This window comes from Calidris pugnax, unplaced genomic scaffold (assembly GCF_001431845.1).
Source record: "Calidris pugnax isolate Ruff unplaced genomic scaffold, ASM143184v1 scaffold56, whole genome shotgun sequence".
Taxonomy (NCBI): Eukaryota; Metazoa; Chordata; class Aves; order Charadriiformes; family Scolopacidae; genus Calidris; species Calidris pugnax.
Genome location: NW_015090839.1, coordinates 3,515,974 through 3,537,793, shown reverse-complemented (window position 1 = coordinate 3,537,793; position 21,820 = coordinate 3,515,974). Strand labels below are relative to the sequence as shown.

The 21,820-nt window shown below is 41.5% G+C and overlaps 1 protein-coding gene across 18 annotated transcripts in view; it reads left to right on the top strand.

Annotated features, from left to right (window-relative positions):
• NRXN3 (neurexin 3) overlaps window positions 1–21,820 on the top strand; it is a 925,309-nt gene that overhangs the window by 209,759 nt on the left and 693,730 nt on the right. For 13 of the 18 annotated variants that reach the window (XR_001412017.1, XR_001412016.1, XM_014941889.1 and 10 more), the window contains exons 6-7: window positions 2,356–2,379; window positions 4,169–4,330. Coding sequence is in view for 14 of the 18 variants with exons in the window: in XM_014941889.1 (XP_014797375.1) it covers window positions 2,356–2,379; window positions 4,169–4,330 (186 nt within the window). In the remaining 4 variants the exon portion in view is untranslated. The remainder of the gene's footprint in view (window positions 1–2,355; window positions 2,380–4,168; window positions 4,331–21,820) is intronic. The other 5 variants (XR_001412019.1, XR_001412018.1, XM_014941879.1 and 2 more) reach the window with 1 other exon arrangement.

Sequence of the window (21,820 nt, the reverse complement as noted above, 5' to 3'; positions counted from 1 at the left end):
GAGAAGTCCTTTGGTATCTTCATATGGAAGATATAATAAAGGACAAAGATTATTTATCACTTATAAAATTATACTTTTTTTCCTTGGTATATACTAAATAATTTTGTATTGGATCTTTCCTGACATAAATTCACCTGTAAAGTTGCAGCATAATATTGGTCACTTAGAAGGGTTGTTTCCAGCTCTGCTCATGTTTCTGCAAAAAAACCCACCCCCAAACCTAATAAAACCCCAAAACCCAAACCCCATTGCCCTTGAATATTGAAGCTTAATAAGGAAATCAGGAGCCTCCTTGTAACTGATTGAAAACATTTCACTGAAGATAAATATATTTCTCTTTAAAATGACCAAAAAAAAAAATTTTCAGAAATTCCAATAACATGATCCAAAGCTAAAACAATTTCAGGTAAATTGGCTACCAGCAGCTCCAGGATGCCATCTAGTCTTTTCCTCTGCTCTTATTGGGGTTGGGAGAAGGGAAAGGAGGATTTGCATAATTTTTTGGTTGTTCCTAGAATTGGAGCAGAACTTAAAATAGCTGGACTTTTGCCCAGTGCTTTTTGGAATTGTTAAATATTTTATAGCTAAGCTAGAAAAGTACTAAGTGCTGCTTTTTGTTTTTTTTAGATCAAATGACTATCACAGCAGTTAATCTCCTTAGAGACAAACCAAGTGAACCACAGATTCCCTTGAGTGGTGATTGTTAATGTCAAAGCAAATCTCCTTGTTTGTTTATCTTATTATTTCAGTTAAAACTAAGCCCCTTGTGAGAAACCTTTACTAGAAATAGGATCATGGCTGTATTTTACCACGGCTTTCAGAGCATGTTTGGGGCAGTGTGGTATGGTGGGTGGAGGAGCAGAGGAGACTGAAGGTCAAACTTCCTGTGTCTGTCTTCAGGTCTGCTGCAGACACTCTGTCTCGTTTTTAGCATTTTTAGCTTTTCCCCCCTGTCCTATGCTCCAACTCCCTTGTTTGTATGGATTTACTAACAGAACATATCACTGATGCTGAAACTTCCATGATGAAGAATTCAGGACTTTGCGCTCGTTATACCCAAGTACAGAATATTATTATTTCGTTCCCATAGACAAATAAAATGTACTTGGGACATTATGTTCAAGGCCATAAAGTTTTTACAAATTTATTTCCTTAGTCAATACCCAACTCTGAAATTTGCAAGCAGATAGTTTTCACATGAGGCAGCATAGATCTTGCCTTTGTAATTTAGGATAGTTCTTGCCAACTTCAGTCGTGCTGGAACAAGGATGTGGAGTCTCCACAGGCTGCACTTCCCTATTAACACTGAAGCTAGTCACCATGCAAAAGCTGGGATAAAGATCGTGAGTTCCCCAGCTGCTAAAAATAAAACACGAAACAAAGTGTAGGTTCGAACAGTTGGCATCTGTGTGGCTTGGCAGGGATTAACATCTTCAAAATTCTGCTAAACCCAACTGAGTGAACTGACTGGTGAGTTTAGATCTTCCATAGTACAGATGCAGTATAACGGGAGAAATACTAAATCTTGTCAGTCTTACGTCTTCAACCTTGACACAAGCAACACAATTCTTCCTACACAATTCCTCAACACATTTCTTCCCACAGTAGTAGAGGTTCAGCTCCTGTACTTTGGGATGACAGAAGTGAGCTACAGGCAAACAGCCAAGCACAGGCTTTTTTGTGTGCTTCTCCTGAAATCACAAACTCACCTGCTGTAAAGAAACCTGCAGATTGGGAAGCTTGGAAGGAAGACTCAGAGTCTTGGACTCATCTTCATCTATATCCTCCAGCCAACGGAGATACTGGCCTTCTTGTGATACTCTGCAACACTTGAGGGTAGTGAGGTTTGGAAGAGGAGCAGGAATGTAGGTGGGTGGTGGTGGGCAGAAGGAGGGAGTCGTGGCTGTGTTTGTGCTGAAGGGGCGAACTGTGTGCTGTGCGTGTACATCTCTGAGGGTAAGGTTCTTGTTTGAGGGAAGCACCTTGATGGGCATCTGAAGAGTAAGTATTGCACTGTTTTAACTTTGCTTCGGTCCTGGAGAATGTATATGAGGGTTGAAGTTAATGACTAATACCAGGGTGGGAAGACTAGGCAGCACCCTTCTTCTTTACAGTCTAGATGGCATGGTTCCCCATAGAGTCCTGGTCATATTGTCCTCTTTCACTTTGTGTGTCTCAGGTGCCCCACACCTTTTTTTGAAAGACTAACACTAGACCATTCATGCAATGTGTCATTTTTACTAACCAACTAATGTACTAACACCCTAACGACTCATCTTTGCTTTTAGTTATTTTAATTAACAATCGTTCTGTTCACGATTTTTTAATTTCCTTTCTTCCCCCTTTTCCGCAAAGCACTCAGGCATTGGACACGCTATGGTAAACAAACTACATTGTCTGGTAGATATCATTCTTATTGTCTCTTTTTTTGGGTTTGCCGTGTGTTACCTGCCTTTTCCTCCCCCTACCCCCTCTTTTTCCCCCCTCCTTTATACTTCTTCCTTTAATTTTATTTTATTTTCATTGAAAACACTTTTTTTTTTCTTTATTTTTTTTTTCCCCGCTTCTTTTCTTCTTTTTTAATGGAAAAATGAGCAACAAAAGCAACTAACACAACTCTTCTGGAAATGGGGTTTGGACATTTCTTTCATTGGTTTCTTCACCTCTCATTTTTAGTTCTTCTTTTTCATTCCAATGATAAATTGTTGGGTTTTTTGTCCCTTGCTTTTGAGTTTAGCTTTCTCTCTTTTCTTTAGTTTTCTTTATTTTTTTTTTCCCCTTTTGGTTTTTGTTTTTTACTCTGAAGGTTTCTAGATCAGAACCATTGCAGGGCCTCTAGTCCGTGGTGGTGAAGGCTCTCTTTTTCTCTCATCCTTTTGTTGTGGCAACGGCTATTTCAGGCAAACTGGCCGGAGTTGTCCTCTTTCTCCTGATTTTCCCCTACTTCCCTCCCTCCTCTTTCTCTCCTCCTCCTCCTCCCTTTTGCTCTCTCTCTCTCTCACTTTCTCTCTCTCTCTGACCTCTACCTGCCGTGGCCGACAGGAGCTCAGCCGGTTGTTTGTTTCAGTACACACTCTGCATGGCATGTCCACGTCTGGTGACTCGCCCGTCTCCTCCTGGCCTCGATCTATTCTCCTCCATCTTCCCTTTAAGCCACTAACAACATCTAAGCAAAACACATCAAATTCACTTGCTCCTCTCCCTCCCTCTCCTTCTGTCCCCCTTCACCCTCCATGTGTTTGGGGTTAGAGGTTTTGGGGACATTTCTGTTTGGTTTTCAGTTTTCTGATTATTATGGGGTTTGTTTGGTATTTTTATTTTTGATTGCATGAAAGTGTGAAACAATTCTTTCTCTCCTTCTCCTTTTCCTTTTTTATCTTTTTTTTTTTTTTTTTTTCCTGTCATCTTTCTGGGCTCTAGATATATTGGCATGACATGTCAAAGTGTAGCGTGTGCATGCTTTGTGTTTTCTTTCTTTCTCATCTCTGCTTCTGTCACACTTGTTGGTGTGTGGTTGATTTATTTTGATTTATTTGATTTTTGATTTATTTTCTGTTTATATTTTGGTTACAAGTTAGTTTATAGTATATAATTTATTTTTTTTACTTTTTTTTTTGTGGTGGGTGGTGGGTGTGTGTCCCTCTAGGTACATGGCATGCACATCCATAACGTATTGAAAGTGAGATCCCTCTCCTCCCTCCCCGAATGCATGATCGTCAGTGTGCTGTGAGCAAAAGAAACATAAAAAATAAAAAATACCAACCTCGTCTTCATTAGTGTTTTTTTTTTTTTACTAACAACCATAACTAACTGTAATCATTAAAATAAATACTAATTAATCATAAAATCAGCTAATATGAGAAATATCTTTCAAGGACAGTTCCATTTTCTGGCCTGAATAGATGGAAAGCATCTCGATGGGCAGGTTTGCTGGGTCAGCCTGACAGTGCTGATACACCAGAAAGGGGAGAAAGAGATGTTGGAGCATTTCCATTGTGGGTGAAGCAGACCAGAAAATGGAGCTTGGTTGAACTAAAAAAAATACATACCAAATCTCAACAAAATCCTTAATAAAGCTGACATAAAAATATAGGGGAGGTAACTTGTTCTGTTCAGGCTTGTAAGGTCATTGCTGGGATTTTCTTTGTCCGTTGTGTCCTTTGAACAGGTGACAATCTCTGTGGATGGCATCCTTACCACCACGGGCTACACACAAGAGGACTACACCATGCTGGGCTCGGATGACTTCTTTTACGTGGGAGGGAGCCCCAGTACTGCTGATTTACCTGGCTCTCCAGTAAGCAACAACTTCATGGGCTGCCTCAAAGAGGTAACTATTTCAAACTAATTCTTGTTTCTGTGCTTTTGGTATCTCGAATTCATTGCTCTTTCCTGCCTTTCATTACACACTCAATGTCTTTTCCTGATGCTGAGTTTTACGCTGATTCTGCAACAGCTCTGTAAGGACAAACTTGTCATTCAGCTGGGCAGAAGGCATCAACCTCAAAACTCATGAGCTTATGGTCAGAATCAGACTTCTAGTGCTTGCATTACGGAAAAAATACCCATGACAGTGGGAGACGTGTCTTCCATAGGCTGTTAACCATTTAGATGGAAGCATTACAATCTTCTAGGCACTGAAGCAATAGCCATTAAAAAGAATATAACTAGCTTTTGATTACTAAACAGCATTTTGGATGAAAAAATCATAATCAGAAGCATATTTAGGATTCATTTTTAAAGTCATGGATTCCACCTGGGAATATAGTTAATTATCAATTTTCCAGGAAGATAGAGAGGTAGTATAAACTGGAGAAATAAAAGTTGAAGGTAGCATAAAATATATGTATAAATTAGGTGAAGAGAATGCAGCATGAGGGTGTACTGGAGATGTGGCAATAATGTGGACTGCGGACTTGAAGTGTACTGTGTTGGTGAGGCCCTGCAGCAGAGCTGCTGCATTGGTCAGGAATAGCTTAGCTGGCTTCCAAACCCGTGTTGTCTCACACTGCCTGGCTGCCCTTGTCATGTCATTAATCTACAGTTTTGAGAGAATCCACACACGGGTAGTAGAGATCAGACTGCCTGGCTAACAGCAGGAACCAGAGTAATGTTCCTTTGGAACAAAACTAATCACCAAAAAAAAAATGTTGAAGCCTCAGCCCAAATCTGGATCTTGGTGTAGTTGTTGTTAGGGTGTTATGGCCTGCAGCCAGCTCTTGTCATCTTTCCTATCTCTTCTAATAGAATTTGTGATGATTACTGTGATTAATGGTGATCTAGATATTGACACCCCCAAAATGTGCTGTAGAAAGCTTACCAAAAAACAAGCTTAAGTTTTCTGTCAGTCAGCTTTCTAACTAGCCTGGAATAAGAGTTTCTTGCAAGAGTTTTCTCTCTCGTGTTGTGACCCTGTACTAGTACTGATTTTCACAGGGTGTGGCTGGGTGGGTCTAATTTTATTTGCAGCTCCGAGGGTTGTCATAATGTCCTCTTTGTGTGAACTTTTAATGTCAGAGCTGAATTTTCATACAGGAGTCATGGAAACAGTGATGCTGAGCTAGATGTTGCTCTGTGGCTGTGACTGCCTGTCAAGTTACCATCCTACTGATGCTCGACTCGTGGTGTCAGGGGTTACATGTTACGTGCCAGTCCTTTGATGTGAGCAATGGCTGTCAGAGGCTGGAGCTGCTCTCCTGCCTGACCTCTGGATTAGTTAAGGGGGCTCACATATGCTTGAAAAGAGCATGTGAACATCTTACATAGGAAATGAAACTGCCCTGCTGAATACAAACTGTCATACAGGGATCAAATCCTTCTGTTTTCATCTATAGAGCCTTGGACCTGGTTTTCGTAGGCACTGAGCATCCCAGTTTGATTGAAATCGAGAGCAGATACAGCTTCTTAGTGTCTCTTTAAATCAGGATCTTAATTTTATTTATGGATGCTATGAACATAACACTTAGCAGAGGCCATTTTTATGTGTGCTTTAAGTCAAGCCAATGGAGCAGAGAAAGCAGTGACAAGAAAATCTTCAGCAGCTTTATTATTTATATAATCATTTGTATTCTATTAGCTTGCACAATGTGCTAAGAGCTGCTTACATAGCCAACCCAGGCTGATAATGCTCTGCGAGAAGAAAAACTCAAGCAACCACTTAAGAATGAGAAGAAGGGGAAGAAAACAGATAATCATAATGTGCTTTGTAATCTTCACTCGACTAGGCAGTGACAGGAGATGTGTATGAGCAGCTGTCTTGACTTAAAGACAGGCTGGTGCTGGCTGAGTTTAAGCTATAGTCTGCTTAATAGCAACCTGCTCTTCTTAGTGGTCCAGTAATGCTGAGGGAAAATGTGCCCAACATATACCTTGCCTGGCATCTGAGGATGAATCCAGTATACACGATTCGCTAAACGTAAGTGTGGTGCAGGTTTGTCAGGGGAGGCAGCTGGAAAATGGGATGAATGGAGAAATGTAATATTTCAGAAGGGAAGCCATGTTATTAATTAGCACTTTGCCTGTCCATTCTCTCATTCCTCCAGACCCATTAGGACACAGGATGAGTTATGCAGGTATCACTAGGATGTGTAAGGAAGCTGAAGAACATCCTGCCAAGCCCTGTACTGGTCTCTTGAAAGTGTTAAAGCGGAATGGTCTATTTCTACTCCTCTGCATTCATTGAAGACTTCCCAGTAGGGATGTCTCAATTTCCTAGGGAAGGAAAGGGATTAACGCAGGCTTTGGGGTGAAACCTTCAGCCTTTTCCCTGTAATCTCTCTCATTTCATCTGGACTGCACCAGCCTTGCAGTCCAGCAACCAAACTGCTCACATGGAGCTAGAGGGCTCCTTGAGTGGAGCATTGCCCTTCCCACTTCCTCTGAGATTACATGCAGGTGCTGAAGTGCAATGAGGCATGGTGCCTAATGACCCTCTCTGCCCCTCTGCAGCTGGGGAGGACTTCTCCACTCAGCTGGGGCTGGTGGCAGAAGGAGTGGCAGCTCTGGCAGGGTAGACCTGTCATGTGGTTAGAGTCTAAGCCTTAACTAGGAGGAACCAGAGTGCATAAGAGTGTGTTCCTGGCAAGGAACTAAGGGTCTTAGAGCTCCTCTGCTGCAGTGTCTAAATAAGCCGTGGTGAAGGTAACCATGTTTTGTTTTAATTGTCTGAGTTAATGTTTCCTCCTTTCACCACAGACTAGGTCCTTCTGCCTCTTTCTGTTTCTTGTGGTTACATGTTCTCATTGAAGAGATTCCACTAAGTTGCTAGAAGTAATTTACCTAAATCATAGATCCAAGCGCTGAATGCATAGTTCAGGTTGGGTTTTTTTCCTCTGTTTCCATCAGAATTGTAGACATCCCAAAGTCTGGTAACAGTGTTTGATTTACATTTCTCCGTAGTCATCCTGGCAGTGTTGCAGGGCACCTGACACTGTGATGAGGGAGCAAGACTAGAAATTAGAAATAACTTTTTCCAGGAAAATTTTAAAAGGCAGAATATGCAAATAGGGCAGCACACAGACATCAGACATGGACATTGTGTTGTATTTGCATAAAATCTAAGGCTTTCTGGACCTTCAGGCTTAAGATAAATTGTTACAGAGGAACAAGGCGGGGGGGCGTAGGGGGGTGGGCTGTATTTTCTGTTGTGGAGGAAACCAGATCTAGAGATGGGATGGGAAGGAGGTACAGGAGCATATCTGAAGTAAGTGAGCAGAAACGCCTTTTAATAGATGTCAGGAAAGGAGTGAAAGTGCTTTAAATCAGTGAAAGGATAAACAGGGAGAAGGACTGCCTGAAGGTGAAAAGGGAAAAGGACATGCTAATAATTTTTAGAGACACCCATACGGCCAGAAGATGGTAGGACAAGAAAGGTAATGACAAACAGCTAGTTTTGCATGTAGTGGAGAGTCTCAGAGATGAGGTTCCAGTAGTCAGGGATGGACATAGAGAGTGGCTGGGTAGGAAATTTAGCTGTGTAGACAAAGAGGGAAAACGGGAAGTCAATCTTCAATTGCTAGGGAAGGGAGAGATGCAGAATGTTTCCTAGGCTTTGTTAGGGAGCTAGCCATTCAGATCAGATTTACTTGGAGCAGTGTCTAGATGGTACAGATGGAAGTGCTTTAGAAGAGCCTAAGGTGGTCCCCGGAGAATGGATGTGCATGAGAGAATTTATGAAATCTTCACATTTTTCTATCAATGCTTTATTAAAATCTCAATTCTGAAAAATGTTGATTGGTACTAACAGCTTGATGGAAGCAGTGAGGTTTGCATATGGGCAGAATATGGCAGAAATTATTGCAGAGGTCAGGCACCATCTGGCCGTGATGGGAGAAAGCTGTGAAAGCTTAGATCATTTCTGTCTGCAATTTAACTGCTTGGAGCCAGATTTCCAAATGGTTCATGAATGTGCCCAGTTGCTGTATATGTACGTCTCGGGTGCTGTCTGCAAGCCAGGTCTTTTTCAGGCCTATTTGCATGTGTAATAATGATGTGATTTCTGCTTGGGGATGAGTTTTTCTGGTTGGAGTGTCCCTCTGGGGAGGAGGCTGAAGGTGCAATTAGAAGAAGGCCTAAAACACAGAGGCAGAGAAAAACAGCCAGAGTGCAAAGGGGGCAGAGGGAGGAAGTTGAGGTTGTAGGAGCCCCTCCCTAAGAGTGAGACCAGATAGCCCAAAAGGCTTTTGGGTGCCCAAGATCCCCTTTCACAGCAGCGATTTAACAGAGCTCCAGGGATGCATAAGGGGAGAGTAAGGAATAAGCAGCGTGGGGCGTTTCACTGACGTGCTGTGGAGGAAGTTACCATATGAATGGCATTAATTGCCCATGTGTGTCAGTCCGACACTGCTGCTCCAGCTGCTCTATTGTATTTGGACCAGTCTCTTTCCTATCCGTATCATTCCAGTGAATTTAATATTTGAAAAAGAAAGGGAGGGGCTGCACAGAGGCAGACAAAGCGTGGTGAAAGGCTGAATGTGACTCCCCTCCTCAAAATATATCTTGCTCTTAATCTTGGTTTCCCATTGCTATTCTTTACCAGAGCATCCCAAATAGCTCTGATGATGTTGACTCTGATTCCTAAACTTAACGGGTCCTGTAAAGTTTTTGGTTGCTCCTCGCTCTTAAACTTCCAGTTGTATTACTGCTGCTGTGGTGGATCAACCTTCTGCTGCAGCTCTAGGCTGCAGGAATTGAGAGTCAAGAACAACTGTGCATTTTCTCTGTGCATCTGCAGAGAAGTTAGCACAAGGCCTTCATCACATTTTGAGGCACCATTCCTGGAGGTGTTCAAAAGACGGGTTGATGTAGTGCCGGGAGATACAGTTTAGTGATGGTGTTGCTTTTTGTTTGTTGTGTGGGTGTTTATTTTTGTCAGAATTAGGTTGATGGTTGGACAAGATGATCTTTAAGGTCCCTTCCAACCTAGAAGATTCTGTGATTCTGTTTTTGAGTGCCCTTGTTGAACGTAACATGACAACACAGTGGCTTGAGAGACATAACAGGGGAGACACTGACCAACATTTTGAGCAGCTCCTGCTGAAATTTCTGAAGGTAATAAGAAAAAATGCATTTCTGGAAAGATCTGATTTGGAGGAGGGGATGGAGGCGCTTGGAAAACAAGAGCAATGTGATAGAAGGCAAGATGCTGAGAGAATCCTGAACAGACCAGTAGACGGGGAGGGGAAGATGGTAGTGTTTTCTCATCAAGTAATTCTTGTAAGCTTAGTTCCTGAGCTGGTTTGCATTTAGTATTTCTGTACGGGCTCAGAGTCAGAAGGGCTATGTGGTTGGGCAATAGAACATTTCCCAGGCTGCCTGCTGCCTGCAGCACATGTTGGATGCTTGGGCATGAATCTTAGTAGAGGAACTTCTGTTGCCCTGTGAGACCTCTGCTGTGCTGCCAGAAGGAGTGGCGTTGTGCCTCCCTCGTTTTTCTTGCCTCTATCTTTGCATGCTTACACCAACCTATGACCAGAAAAGATTGGATCTCCCCAGCCTCTTTTCTCAGGAATAACTACTACGGTGAAATTTACTCTACACACAAGTGTAGGAGAAAATCTATAATACCACTTATGTCAAACCAGGCATAAGTAAAGTAAGTTTTCTGTGGTTTGTGGTCCCAATACTAACATTTAGCAAAGTGATGAATGTCAGCCTCTCTGGAGAAGGCACTTGATTCAGTTCTTTTTGCTGGGTTTTTTTTTTTTTTTCTAGGGAATCATTTAGCAGGAATGGGAGGATAGAGAAATGTTTGTTCTATAAACCAAAGGCAATGAGTCCTTCCAACATGGAAAGTGAGCCAGGTAGAAAAGAAGAGAGAGGATGAAGATTTCTATGCAGTGTCTATGAACTGGGGAGATGAAAGGTCAGAGGTGAGCTTTTGTGATGCAGATGGGGTATGCAGAGAGGAATGTATCCTGTGTTAGTCATGCAATGTCAAATTTTACAATTAATTAATCTGAAGGAGTTTAAGCATAGAGGAACAAACTACTTAGCAGTCCCTGTAGTCTCTGAGCTTGTTCCTATTTAATACTCTTTTGAGTGAATTCCCTTAACTTTCCTCACTTCCTCAACACCAAGAAAGTAGATTATCCCAGACTGAGAGCTCCCAGGAGAAACTCAGATCAGAACATCCTAGTCAATTTGACAAGACAAATTAGTATCTTTGGTTTTGGTGTATATTTGCATAGTGTCTCAAGGTTGGTTTTTTTTCTTTCTAAATTGAGATTCTTGTGAATGACAAGGATCTCACACAGAAAATCCAATGGTACAGACTTTCATGCGCTGTGACTCTATACTTCTTAAATACATATATTAAAAGTCTAATTCATAATGATTAATAGTATTAATTCATAGGACCCTTTGTCTGAAACATTCAGTAGGTGGCTTTTTTCAAAGCACCCTCAGAGATTTTGTATTCTGTCAAACAGTCAGCTAAAATACAGTACTAAAGGGAGTAAATGTCATTGTCCTCTTCCTTCAAATGCTGCAACTGAGGCACAGATGTGATGTCACTTGGTCAACATCACACAGCCTGCCACTGCTAGAGAAATAGATAAAAGAGGGACATTATACCTATTGCTTCATCTCTTTTTGTTGCTCTTCCTCCTGGCAGGAGAGCCTATGTCTTCAGTACAGTGTAAGACTCACAACTGACTGATGTTCTTACTGGAGAATACTAGATGTTCCTGGAATTACTACAGCTTTGTTTCTCAGGGGAATTTTCTTCTTTGCCAGTAATATTCTTCTTGTTTTATCCTTGCTTTCTTTATACATTCATGTCAAGCTGACAAGGGGATCAGTGTGAAAAACAAACTTCAGAAGATGGCACAGGGCTTATATAGGTTACATCAAAAGTGTATCTTAGCTTGCGGATGGGTATGAAGTGCCCTCCTGCTTTCCCTAAAGAGTCAGCTCAGGTGAGAAAATGAAAAATCCAGAACAGACCTTACTCCCAAGCAATCTAAGTAGCTGAGCTTGAGGCTGGGGACTGTTCAAATGAAGATCAGTCCTGCTCAAAAAGTTGGTATTGCAGCTCATTTTTGAAAGTGAGCAAGGTCTCATGGGTATTTCTCTGCTTTGTGCTGTTTCTGTTGGATTTCAGTCCAAGATATTAGGAATTACATCATAAGTGCAGTTTATCTTAGGTGATTGCTTCCATGCCTGACCAGAATGGGGAAATGATCTTCCAGTTATAGATCCAGTTAAAACTGAAACTTCTGCTGGATCTGGGGAGACTTTTCAGTGAAGCACATGTTGCTCTGCACATTCCAGAGGTTAATATTTCACTTTCTCATGTTCTCCCATTTTTAGTAAGGGTTAATGGCCTGGCCCACAGGACCTACAATCAGTAGTCTTGTCAGGTGTATCAGTGTGCTGCCAGTGCTGCAGCTTTGCTTTAACAAGGGAGTTATTCAAAGCCTCTTTCCCTTGCGTGGCTTAGCCCTTGCGTACCCTGCAGAGGAAAGGTGTCTGGCAGTGTTATTGCCTTGCCTCATGCATGACACAGAAAAGAACTTTGTCAGCTGGGTTTATGTGCCCCCATAGCAAGAGTTTTACTGGCATAATGATATTGGATGAGGGTTTGTTGCAAAATAACAGAAACTAACCTCAATTGTTGGTCAGTCTCTTTCCATCAAATGTTTCTGACCACATAGAAAGTGGAAGAGGGATGTACTTGTGACACGTCCATAGAAAGTTTACTCATGACCTGCCCATATACCCACGGAAACTATTCCTGTTAAGCAGCAAGACAATGTGAAATTATCTTTAGTGAAGGAATTTGAGTATGAAAATGAAGTGCTAGAATTACTTTTCAGTTAGTAAAACGTGGGAGATCCAAATACAGGAGATGAAGTTTCAGCTGACTTTGGTACAGGGGTTGGAGAAGTTATTTTATCATCTTTGTACTGAATCACTAGGCTCCTAAAATTTCTTCTCTAATGAAAGTCATGTAGCAAAGGCTCCAGAATCCTACAGCCACAATGAATCTAGAAGTACAAACTGTTTGTTTTTTTTTTTTTTTTTCATAGCTCTGTCCACAAATTAAACAAATGCAGGTTCTAGTTAAGATCACATTTATTACAATATACTATCTTGTTCTCTGGAACTCTTATCAGTAGGCAGGCAGCAGCTTGCAGGCATTGTAGGTCAGCCCCAGTGCACACATTTTGTTGGGGGATTAATTTAAAGGATAATTCACGTACCAACAGTTCAGTGGCATTGAACTCCTAAAGTTACTGCACTCTTAGAAAGTTTACAAAAGTAATTAATGGCCAAAGTCTGATTAATAAAGTATATATGTAGATTGAACGTATATTTTAAAGACAACATTAATGAGCAAACATAGATACTGAAGTTTTCTATGCAGAAGGAATAAGAGGCATCTTTTTGCACGGCTGTTTGAACTACATAGTGCCACCATGCTCATAAATTAAAGAGGATCCACGGAGCTAGATCAAAGTGTGGTCTAACCCAGCTTAACTCTGTCCAGCTGGCACTGAAACAGGTACCTAGGGAGGAAACCAGCAGCAGAGGTTGGTGTCACCACCGGGCAGCGTAGCCAGCAGGCTGATGTGTCACACCAGTGGTGGGGCACTGCACGGAACCCCGACTGCACCATCCTCATGTGACCCTCAGCCCTGGCGCTCCGGCCATCTGTGCTTGCTCTGCAGCAGGACCATCAGGAGCAGGCTTTTCTTCCCTGCATAATGAACCTGACTCCTGCTGAGCTTCTGTACCTGCAAGGGATGCGCCATGTGGTGTTGTTCAGCAAATGAGGGTGTTTACAAGTGTAGAACTATATTCATATAGGCAAATTCAGAAAATGTAATGGGAATTGGAGCAATATAGCCTGTGCTTTGGGCATACAATAAAGGTAATTGGTATCCCAAGCCCTAAAGAATGGAAATATTAAAGCAACGATCCTTTCACACATATGTGATCTAATCCATCTCCATTCAAGAGTAAACAAAGACAAGATACAAAGTATTGATGGACAAACACAGCTGAGTCCGAAGTCATCAGCAGAGCAGTGGTGATACTCATAGAGGTTACTGTAGCAAAGATTTATGGTTGTCTTTTTCTTATTTCGTTAGCCAAATGTGGTCCCATCCTAATGGATGCTGTGATCTTTTGCCAGGACTGCTGGTAAATGATGGAAAGTGGCTCAGTGAGCACTTCCACCAGCTCCCTCAGTACCCTCAGGTGGATCCCATCTGGCCCCATAGAATTGTATATGTCTGGGTGCTATAACAGGTCCCTTACCATTTGGATCCCTTTGGATTTCGAGGGCTTCATTCTGCTCCCTGCCCCTATCTACTAAATCAGTGGTATGAGTACTCAGGGAACAACTGATTCTACTACTAAAGACTGAGGCAAAGAAGGCATTAATACCTCAGCCTTCTCTTTATCCTTCGTCACCATGTTACTGCCCCCATCTAATAAAGGATAGGAGAGAGAGAAGTTGCAAAACTGTGCTGTTTGCGTACATTTGTATGAAACAGGCATTTGCAGCCTAGGGGTGAGTGGGATGCTCATCACCAAGGAAGGTAAAGAGGGAACTTTTTTGGCATGTAGGCTTTGAAAGATTGGTAGGCAGAGAGCTAATAACGTGGAACATGCAGAGCTTAATGTATTCTCCAGTGCCATGATACATTCTCTGACTCTTGACATAGCTGTAGTAGTGATGAGAAAAGCACCTTCCCTTCTGTATTTTAGTGCCTGGTCCAAAGTCAAGAATTAAAAGAACTCTGCTCCCTACATAGGTGTGTGCCCCAACACACTTTCTGTTAATGACATCATTTATGCTTCTTTTGAAAATATCTGCTACCTCTACCACCAGCAACAGGCATCACTGTGTTTGAGGCTAGAACTTCTAACTTAACCCTGTTTCAGTCTGACTTTAGAACCATTAGCAAGTCCTCAGCCTTCTTGGTAATTATTTTTTCTCCTGTTAGTCTTTTGATCTTATTGCAGTCTTCGAATGTGGAGGTGCCCAACAGCGTATATTATACTCTAGCTGTGCTTTCAGGTAGGTTGTGGTCATTCAATCATGGTGTGCAAGGGCTAGACCTAGACTTTTAGAGCTTTAATCAGAGGTGGTTTTTTTGTTGATGGGTGGGTTGTGGTTTTTTTGCTGTAGTAGCTAATTTCCCAGTTGACAAGCATCACCTCTTTGCGAGCAGCAGTCACTATATAAACTTTCTTGGTTGACCCTAAAGGGTAGACTATTACTATGAAGTGCATGTGTGTGTGTGTATTGTGAGTGATGAGGAAAGACTGAGCTGCTGCTGCCCACCCCAAAAAGCCAGGCTGCTGCAGCTGCCAACGAGGGAGGCAAGAAGGGATGATGAGGTTTGAATGTTGAGCGGGTGGGATGGACAACTCCTCCCAGGTCCACCACCCCTCTGTAGCAGGGAGCCAGCCAGCTGTCAAGTGTAAGCAGGACGGAGGGGGCAGGAAACTAATGGGCTGCATTTGTTACTTGAACTGCATGGAAAAGACAGCAGGCTCAATATGATACAACCAAATTGTGTATGTCTCAGTTTCTTTCTGTTCTAATTCTTTGTCATTGCTGCTTTCTGGCTTCAGTCTACTCCTGTTGACATTGTCTGTTGCACCGAATATCTGTGCTCTGGTATTTTTTTCTCTCCCTCCTTCCTTCAAACTGCACAGGCAGAATTCATTTAGTTCAGAATTAACAATGGATGTATCTAGATTCCTAAGCAATTCAGTGGGAATAATGGAAAGATGGAATTTAATCCCTGAATTGTTTATCACAAGGTTTTATGCTCTTTGAGCTGCAGTTCCATAAGCAGAGATTTTAGAAATGATAATATCAGTGCTCAAAGATGAGTTAGGGTCTGCCCCCTGCCCCTGCTTCTTGTAGCTGTCTATACGTAGGTGTAGAAGCACAGTGAGACGAATGGTGTTTATTTTAGCAGGTCTTAGAGGAACATCCTTAGGAGGATTGCTGTGTCGCCTACTGGGGCTACTGGTGACTTCATATTGCCAGAAGGGGGGGAAACTTAAATGCTCCTACTTTCTAAGCACAAATCTTAACACTTGAGCACTTAACACTTCAGGGAGATCATCAGTTATCTGTGAGCTGCATGAGGCTGATGGCACACAGCTGAACAGTAACAAAAGCATCCAGGAAAGCAGTGATGTGTAGTGTTCAAGTCACCAAGCTCCTCTGGCCAGAGTGGAAGTGACTGAGAGATGGTGTCTCAGTTCTAGCACCCCAAGAGGTAACTGTCAGTGGTGCCAGCAAAGCTTTCTTACTGTATCAGTATTAGCAAGCAGAGGAAACATAGAGGTTTGGGAATGGTGGCAGAGATGAAAAATGGCATTTAGAAATTGGGCTTGAGAATGGCATAATCATTCCTGTTAAATCTGTGCCTTTCTTTCTGATTATTAGCCATTTTAAGTGGAATGGGTTTTGCATCTAGAACAAGTCTCTGAACAGATGATTAATGGTTTTATCTGTAACAACTTTACATTTTATAGAATCCTGCTAGGAGTCCGCATCTGGTGAGCCAAGCTATTTAAAGCTGTGTTAATTCTGTTAATTGCTCTACGTTTATTTGGATTGCTGGCACCTGCGGGCTTTAGGATAATGTCTGTTGGGGGGAGGGGTATATTCTCTCCCTCTTTCTAGCTGAGAAAAAACAGAGAGGACCATTTCCTCAGCCAGGAACAGCAACCTTGGCAGAATGTCCTGGCTCAATTGGTTGGCCTTGAGATTTCCCTCTTTCACTGCAGCTGAATGCAGTGAGATGCCAGCCAGAGGGAAGATGTTCCCTTAACTGGGGCAGGAGGTAGGCAGACAGTTTTCTTTTGCCACCATCAGGCAGTAGCAGCAACAGGGGATGAAGCCAGTGATTTTTAGAAGGCTGATCGGGTCCTTCTCAGCTGTCTTCCAGTGTTTGTTTTCCGGTTTGGTTTGGTTGTGAAGTGCTCCAGTATGTTTCAAGCCCTGAACAGATGTGAAGATAATTATGCAGATGCTTTCTGAACTTTTGTCAGAGAAAAGATCTGATGGTGGAATTCAGAACACTTGAGGTGACTAAAACATTGCTGTGAAATGCTAGGAGGTCACTCCTAAAGAACAAGACTGCTTTGTTTGTCACCTCTCTCAAGCAGAAGCTGTTACTGGGGATGTCCAGTTCATTTATTATATCCAGGCAATGGTTAAACAATCAATTGCAGTATTAAAACTGGTTACAAAGCAAAGCTCAAGAAATGTATATGCTGTTCTCATATTTAAGAAAGGGTTCTTCCTCTGCAGCTTCAATGTTCAGGTAACCAGGCTAGCTGTTAGTTGAGCACTTTCCTCCATTTCCCTGGATTATACTCCAGGGCTGATTTGTCCTGAAATTGCCTTCATGCGAGATAACCAGAAGACTGAATGCCTCCATTCTCCTTTACCCAAGCCTGGTGTGCCTGCTTCTCTCTCCTAGTCTGAGCTTGCTTCCTATTATTCATGACTGCACACAAGGACATCACATGGAAATGCAGTGTTGTCACTTCCTCTCTTTTCTTCTCCATTTTTTTTCTCAATATGTATTTCTAGTATGTTCTCTTAATTAGCATACGCTTAGCTCTTCTGGCTTCAGGCTAGTTTTTCTGTTTACAACCTCTGTGACACATTTTGTTAGAACTTCACAAATCATATATCACAGGAGAAATTAATTATGCATGTAACTTATTAGGTTAATAACTTTCATCTCGTGAGCTTCACATAAAGTCTATACGTTACACATTAATAATTCAAATGACAGCTTTGACATTGAGTGTGTTTTTGAAATCACTTCTTCTCTCCCTTCGTAAGAGTTTTGGGTCTGTGTGGAAATCACAGCTGGTTTTTAAAAACTTGATTCCAGCAGCTTCTCTGTTGCTCTTGGAGGCTGGATTTGCCAGTGCATTCAGCAGAGGAGGGCACATAAGAGGTGGTGTCCCCTTTTGGTTTTGCAGCTGGAGCTTATGAGAAAGATTTGATTTGTATGACAAAACCTTTTTGGTAAGAATCATAGAGCGGTTTGTGTTGGCAGGGACCTTTAAAGGTCATCTAGTCCAACCTCCCCTGCAGTCAACAGGGACATCTTCAACTAGATGAGGTTTTTCAGAGCCCCTCAAACCTGACCTGGAATGTTTCCAGGGATGAGGCATCTACCTCCTCTCTGGGCAATCTGTGCCAGTGTTTCACTACCCTCATTGTAAAAAATTTCTTCCTTATATCAGTCTAAATCTTCCCTCTTTTAGTTTAAAACCATTACTCCTTGTCCTATTGCAACAGGCCTTCCTAATATTTTGTCCCCATCTCTCTTATAAGCCCCCTTTAAGTTCTAGAAAACCACTATAAGGTCTCCTCAAAGCCTTCTCTTCTCCAGGCTGAATAACCCCAACTCTCTCAGCCTTTACTCATGGGAGGGGTGCTCCATCCCTCTGATCATTTTTGTGGCCCTCTTCTTTCACCATTTATAATTTTAAAGGCCCCCAAAACAATTGATCCCAAATAAGGATATTAACAAGCAGAGTGGTGAAACTGCCTCTGAGCTGCGTTGCAAAGACATCTGCCTTTCAGTACTGAGTGATCTTCCCATGTATGGAATTGGGAATCCTGTAAAGATTTGGAAGGAGCATTTCCAGCAGGAAATCTCTCCAGATCAGTTTGGGCTGTGGTAGCAGCAGACGGCTCCCAGGCTTTAACTTGGGAATCTTTCCATCCAGGACTAATGTTCACATTGTGATTATGTGCATTTCTTTCCCTGTGGCTATAACCGTGGAAGTAACTGTTAAGCAGGTTTATTATTGCTCAACTGGGCCCTTTTTCTGAGCGCTGAATCTATTTAGGTTTGCCTTTTACAGGAGACTTAAGAACCAAGGAGCATTTTTTTTACTGCCTCAAAAAGGTGGACTGGTGCTGTGTAAAACAAGGGATGAAAGAAGAGTACCCTACTGAGACAAATTCCAGAGAATCATAGATATTAGAAATAGTAAACACCTACCAGGTCACCTTGTCCATCTTCTCCTGCCAGGAGTGCCATTGTTCCCGTCAGTGTATGAACTGGGAAGCAAAGAGCTGTTCACCGTGGGACTGTGCTTCTTGTTTTCTGTGTTCAGTTAGCTGTTGCTAAAGATGTCTTAAGGATGATTAGGACTTCTCCTCCCACCTGGGTTTCTTTGCATTTTGGGAATTGAACACTTAATAAAAATAGATAGAAATAAAAAGCAACTAAAGCACTAAGAATTATTATTTGGAGAATGAGATGTATTAGTGCTATTTAGTTAATTACTGACTTTCTCAACTAAGAGATCATGAGAAAAACTGTCAAACATTATCCAACAGGCAAGTGGCAGCATCAAGAATAGAAACCAGGAAACGTAACTACTGATCTGGTGCTTAACTCAGTCAATGACAAATGCCCGCTGCTCAAAGTGAATGTGCAGTCATCTATCCTGGTGCTAATTGAGTGATTTGTGGTGTGTAAGGGTTTCAAAACATCAGAGACTTTTAAGACCAAAAAGAACCACCATTCCCAGCTAGCTCAACCTTCTGTCTATTATCTAATTATCCCCACTTATGCAGTTTCAGAGTGTTCATGAGCAAGAAACATCAAGCCTACATTTCTTCTACTACCCTCACGTTAAATCTAATAATTTTGAGCCTCTTTAGGGAAGTTGTGTTTTAATCAGCCTTGGTATAAAGGCATTAAAAGACAATCTATTACTTTCCTTGGTAAGTTGTTGTGATGTTTAATTGCCCCTTACTTTAAAAAGAAATTGGGCCTTATATCTGTTTGGAATTTGTCTAACATTAGCTCCCAAATGTTGATTCTTGTGATGCAGCTTTCTACTGGAACAAAGATGCTTCAGAAATCCAGTGTTTCCCCCTTATTCACCATAATCAATTCCCTTCTTTCCCTGTCTTTTGAAAACCTAAAGAGATGGAGTTCCTTGTCTTCTACCATAAGGCATTTATTCTAGTTCTCAGATGTTGAAGCTGCTTGGTGTATTCTTTGCAATTTTTTAGAGTCCTTTCTTTAAGAAAACAAAGATATTAGAATTATACCTCAGGTTTAGGTGCATATCGTACCAGTGCTACATATTGCTGCTTCAAGTCATGCATCCGGAGACTGAGCTGGCCCTTTTGGCCATAGTGCTTTCCTGGAAGCTCACACTTTCTCCTCTGATGTTTCCTAAATTGTTTTAACAGTTGCAGCTTTGCAGAGTGCAGCTCCCCCGTGGCTTCTCCTCCCCGGTTCTGCAGTTTGTGGCCCATCTTCTGTGTTCAGAAGCTCATATGTTTTAGCATTCAACTGTTTTAATACTTGCTTGGATTGAAAGGGCCTGGACGTCCATGCTCTATGAATCACTCTGTGTGACTGCTCTGCCTTTAAAGTTATTTAGTGCTCTGCCAAACTTGGTGTTACCTTTAAATATTAGCTTCAGCGCTTTTTATATTTACTTCTAGGTAAATGATAAAATATTTAATACTTTCCATCAAATACAGATCCTTATGGTGCATTAGAAATGCTTCTTTTCAGTAACAATACCCCACTGACAACTGCTTTTTGAGATTTGTCAGCTGAAGTCTATCTATCCATCTAATATTATGTCCTGTTTTGTTCTCTTATGCTGTTAATTTAAGCAGAGCTGTCTTCTGGTGTTCAGTCAAATGCCTTAAAAATGTTTCATCTGTGTCTTTACCATTGTCATTCAAATGCTATCAGGTTTATTTGACAGAAACTCCTTTTACACAGGAAGGCCTAATGACATTACGTATTGTATTCCTATCCTTTAATGTTTTTATTAAGCACTTTGGATAGAAGCTGTTGTGCTATTTCCTCCAGGGTTGATGTCTCCTGGAGGCTAAACACTTCTACAGTTATACATCTTGTCCTGTTTGGCTTTTTAAAACATTCAACAACATTATCGTTCTTTTATTCTTCTGTTATCTTTCTGTTATTCCAAGATTAAAAATAAACCTCAGTGGATCAGAAATCTCCTCATTCAGCTCTTTTAAGACTTTGGAGCAAGTGACCCAGGTCTGTGAAATTAAAAATAAAGCATATTTATTCCTGGTAGCTGATCAACATCCTCTTTTGTTCTCTTGGATTGCAAAATACTTTGTCATCCTCTTGTGATTTAAGCACTTACGTTCTTCCTGTATTTATATCTGATAGAGAAACTGTTTGTTGCATACTTCATACGTTTTATAAGCTGAACCTTTTAAACAAACCAATGCTGCCTTGGGGTTTTGATGGACTTTTGTATCAAGATATAACCTTTTCTTTTTTCTTTTTTCTAACTACTAACGCATCCTGTCATGATTTAAAGACTTTGTTGGTTAATTAGATCACTGGAAAGATTGCACATTACTTCCAGACTGAATAGCTGTGATTTGGCTATATGGCATATATGATTATGCTTTTGTCTCCTAATTAAAGCAGACCTCCTCTTTCAGAGAGCCTCTCCCCATGCAGATTCCCGTAGCATATAGACTTGGATCAGCTTGTAGTCTGCCTTTGGTGAAATAGATGGAGTTCATTGGATAGCTCACCTAGCATAGTACGAGTCTGAGACTTGAAATCGCTATAGTATTTTTCTGTGTTCTTTGAAGTTTTTTAACATCTTTTTAGAAGTGTAGGCAAGATAACAGGCCAGAGTATTATTAAATGGTTTCACTAATATACGTAGTCGGTGTCTTTTTTCTGTACTTTCTTGATAGTTTCCTACTTAGATACTGAAGAATCACATTAGCCCTCTTAGCAACTGCTTTACAAAGGCATTTCATGTTCAATTGGTTATGCACCAAGACGCATGCACTCTTTTCATAGTCACTATTTGCAAGGCTTAGATACGGTTCCCATTGTGTGAGAGTTACTTACAGCCTTTGATCCTAAATCTATAATCTTGCACTGGGCTGAACTGAAATGAGAATGTGTCTGAGTGTGTATTATTATATGCATGTCAAAGTGATAAGTAAACTGAATTTTAGATATCTTCTTCCCCTTTTTCAGAATCCACCTTAGGTGTCAAGGATGCTTTCCAGTATCTGGAATGACTGAGACTTGCAGCAGTGGCCCTTTCCCCAGTGCACTGCCTCAGTCTGTCTCTCTCTGGCACTTGGAAAACTTTATTAATAAACACTTTTTCCATAAATTAAGCAGGAAGGCTTAAAGCAAAATATGCCTGTTTGCATATTACCTCTTATAGCCCTTAATTTTTTCCATGCAAGGCAGCCTAAGACACTGGAACGAACCTTCAGTCCTAAGTTTTTGGCAAGTGGTACAAGGTGATGCTTGTGCTTCTCCGT